The sequence below is a fragment of the Marmota marmota genome, unplaced genomic scaffold (genome assembly GCF_001458135.2).
Source record: "Marmota marmota marmota unplaced genomic scaffold, marMar, whole genome shotgun sequence".
NCBI classification, from domain to species: Eukaryota; Metazoa; Chordata; class Mammalia; order Rodentia; family Sciuridae; genus Marmota; species Marmota marmota.
The window spans coordinates 17,273,946-17,277,174 of record NW_026000082.1 but is presented as its reverse complement, the minus strand read 5'-3'; the positions used below and the strand labels follow the sequence as shown (position 1 = coordinate 17,277,174).

Below are 3,229 nucleotides of genomic sequence, written 5' to 3'. Positions count from 1 at the left end.
TTTTTTTTTTTTTTTTTTTTTTTTTTTTTGCCCAAGTTAGGGCAAAAAAATGTTTCAAAGATTTATGCCCTTTATAGTTTCAAAAATGTTTCTGGTCTTACACCTATGGACACTTACATGTTTCTGAAAGAGAAAAATATGATTTTAAATGTTCAGTTCTAACTTGAATATAAAATGAGAAGAAATCATGTGAGCCTTTCAAAGAGCTCAGTATACAGGAATTTCAGAGACTGGATGAAACAATGTTGGGCCTTCCAGGTTTCTCTGGGAAAGGGGTCATAATTGTGTAATCAGAGTTGAGACTGTCAATGGATTCTGAGAAACTGTTAGAAGATGGGTAGAACCCCCAGAAACCTCAAAAAGGATACAATCCACAAGTCCTTACATAGGTCAGAGGTCTTCATTCCTTTCTCCAATTTTTAAGATGAGGATCAGAGAGTCCATGCTTCTGAACTGATGCTTCTAGCCATCAGTTGGAGGAACCATGCTTTATGAATTTCCTATTCCATTTACCTTTCACTTTGAAGTAAATAAGGGAAATGATCATGGTGATGAAGACCATCAGAATACACAGGATCACGATCATATCACAGATCCAGACAGCATTCATTTCAAATAGTGGATCTGAAGCAGGGACTGGGGAGAGATGCAAGAATTAGGAAGAATGCATCTCAGTAAGGAGTGCTGGATTAAATATTTAGGGTGGATTTACTTTTCAGATTAATATTATTCCATACTTTCTGAATTTATATGAGTCAGGGAGAAGGAGGTTGGGCTACATGGATGATTCTAAAGATGATCACATTAAGGCTAAAGCTGGAAGAGGTTAATACCTATTCTACTCAAGCACCATGGTACTTGCTCTTGCTGGCCAGAGTCTTAAGGAAAGATGGGCACATTATGCCTTATCTTCTTTATCTAGTCCTCAGAGCCCTAGGACCTTATAAGGGATATGGTGGAATAGAATACTCAGAAACTTAAAGTGTCTTTTCTAGGTGATTCTGTAATGAAGAAATCTACAGCTCATAATATAGGTAATTGTTTTTGTGATGGCAGCACCATCACCAACAATCAAGTGATGTGTTTCATTACTGCATAGCTATGCCTATTAGAAATTACTTTCGTGCATCAAATGTAACTATTATAGCACTTAGTAGTATGACAATTCCTAAGAAAAATATATTAATAATAGGATCCAAAATATTCATTTCTGTGTATGTTGGGAGTCACCCCAGCTCCAAAGACTAACTTCCCCATCCCCCGAGAAGAGCCGTCCAATGGTGAGCCCTGCTGGCTCACATGATCCTTTCCCACCAATCAGACTAGCCCTGCTGGCTCACATGATCCTTAACCACCAATCAGATTAAACCTGCTGGCTCACATGATCCTTACCCACCAATCAGACTAGCCCTGCTGGCTCACATCATCCTTACCCACCAATCAGAAAGCACCCCATGCCAACTGTCAAACCATTAAACTGTTAAACTGTCATAACTGTAAAACCACCCCCATCTCTATAAATAAGCAGAGCTGTTCCTCAATAAATGGGCATTTTCTCCGATGATGAGCCTTGTTTGTTCTTTCAGTGTATATACCTCAAAATATTAAAAACAGGATCTAGAAGAGCTATTTGTATGACTATGTTCATAGTAGCATTTGGCATTAAGTGCTAAAACATGAAACAACCCAATCATCCATTGGAGGATAAATGGATAAACAAAATGTCTTATATCAATTACAAAGGAATATTTGTGTCTTTATTTCACTGGAGAAAAATTTTAAAATCCTATAAAGAATCCAGCCCTACTACATGACATCTGCATTATGATTTTTACCATAACTTTGACTTATTATAAAAAATTACTTTATCTCACTAATCATTATCTTGTATATACAATTTCCATGGGACTGCAAAGATAATATAAAGGGTGTGTTTCAAATGTTGACTTCAACTGTTCCAAGACTTGCATAATTACCATTTTAATTTCACTCTCAAAGAGAACCAAAGAGGAGAAGGATCAGTTTTAGGTGTCCAGCACACCCTGACAATAAACAAAATTCTTATGTAGTAATGGATCATTTTGAGAAGGTCCTTTGCTTTGCAACAATATCTGAAATAAATCTGTGACCTAAAACCCTTAATATATAGAGAAATACTCCTTTTTCTAGGAGAAAATTATAGAAAGAATTAGAGTAACATTTGGTAAAATGATGATGGCTTGAGTTTGGGCAAAAATAACACTATTAAATTGAAGAAATTCTTCCTCTAGGAGGAGAAGCCTCAACAATTTGTATTGTATCATTAATCCTATAAAATCAATGAGGTTGGAATCCTCCAAACCCTGTGACATCTGGTCCAAGGGTCTCTTGTTCCTGTAGTTAAAATAAGTATCACTCCCCTTTGGCTAAGTGTCTTAGCAGTGACTGGGCATTTGGTAAAGGAGATAATTACAAAAGTTTCCATACCTTTGATTCCACATACCTTTTTGATATATACTCAAACAGGTACCAAGTATGATGTTTACAACTAATGAAGAAATGATGATAATTTTGACCACTAACTGAGAATTCTTGCTGCAGCATCTACCTGAAGAAGAAAAATGTTAATAATCGCTGGTTGTTGATGGGTAAGTACTTTGGATTTGGAAAACAAGAGCTATGCTTTGATACAATTTCCAAATTTTCATTTAGAACAGGACTGTCAGAGAGCTGTTGATGATAGGAACAAGAAGCAGAGCTGTTTTTAGGATAGGACATTTGGGCTGTGGCTAAACTGGTCTGGAAGAAAGCAACTCATCCTTATTCCCTTTAGCCCATCAATTGGTTTCATTAGAGAGCAAGAGATGGAATTATCATCATTATTATCATTCTTTCTGAAAGAGGCTTGGAGAAGAATAGCTCTGGAAACCTCTGAACTGCCTAAGGGATCATAAAATATCTATGTACAAGAATATCATGAGTAAGAGGGTCTTTAGACAACATAATAGTTAACATCTTATTTAGCACATATCTTGCTAGTATCATTCAGCTATCTCTTCTCTCCATGAAGTTATTTCATGCTGTGAGGGTTACTACCATGGGTGGGCCCATTCCTCTGCTAGAGAGTTAAAGCAACAGTTTAACTTAGTGTTTAAAATGTAGAATATAAGTGTCCCTATGGCTTATATTCAATATTATTTTCTACCATTTTTTGTTCTTATTAGTTATATGTGACAATAGAATTCATATA

The 3,229-nt window shown here is 36.1% G+C and overlaps 1 protein-coding gene across 4 annotated transcripts in view; it reads right to left on the bottom strand.

Annotated features, from left to right (window-relative positions):
- LOC107141461 (putative selection and upkeep of intraepithelial T-cells protein 1 homolog) overlaps nt 1-3,229 on the bottom strand; it is a 45,847-nt gene that overhangs the window by 4,072 nt on the left and 38,546 nt on the right. For 2 of the 4 annotated variants that reach the window (XM_048815431.1, XM_048815429.1), the window contains 2 exons: nt 2,483-2,587; nt 514-636 (listed from right to left, as the gene is read on the bottom strand). In XM_048815431.1, coding sequence (XP_048671388.1) covers nt 514-636; nt 2,483-2,587 — 228 coding nt within the window. Of the gene's footprint in view, nt 1-513; nt 637-2,466; nt 2,588-3,229 lie in introns of all 4 variants that reach the window. The other 2 variants (XM_048815430.1, XM_048815432.1) reach the window with 2 other exon arrangements.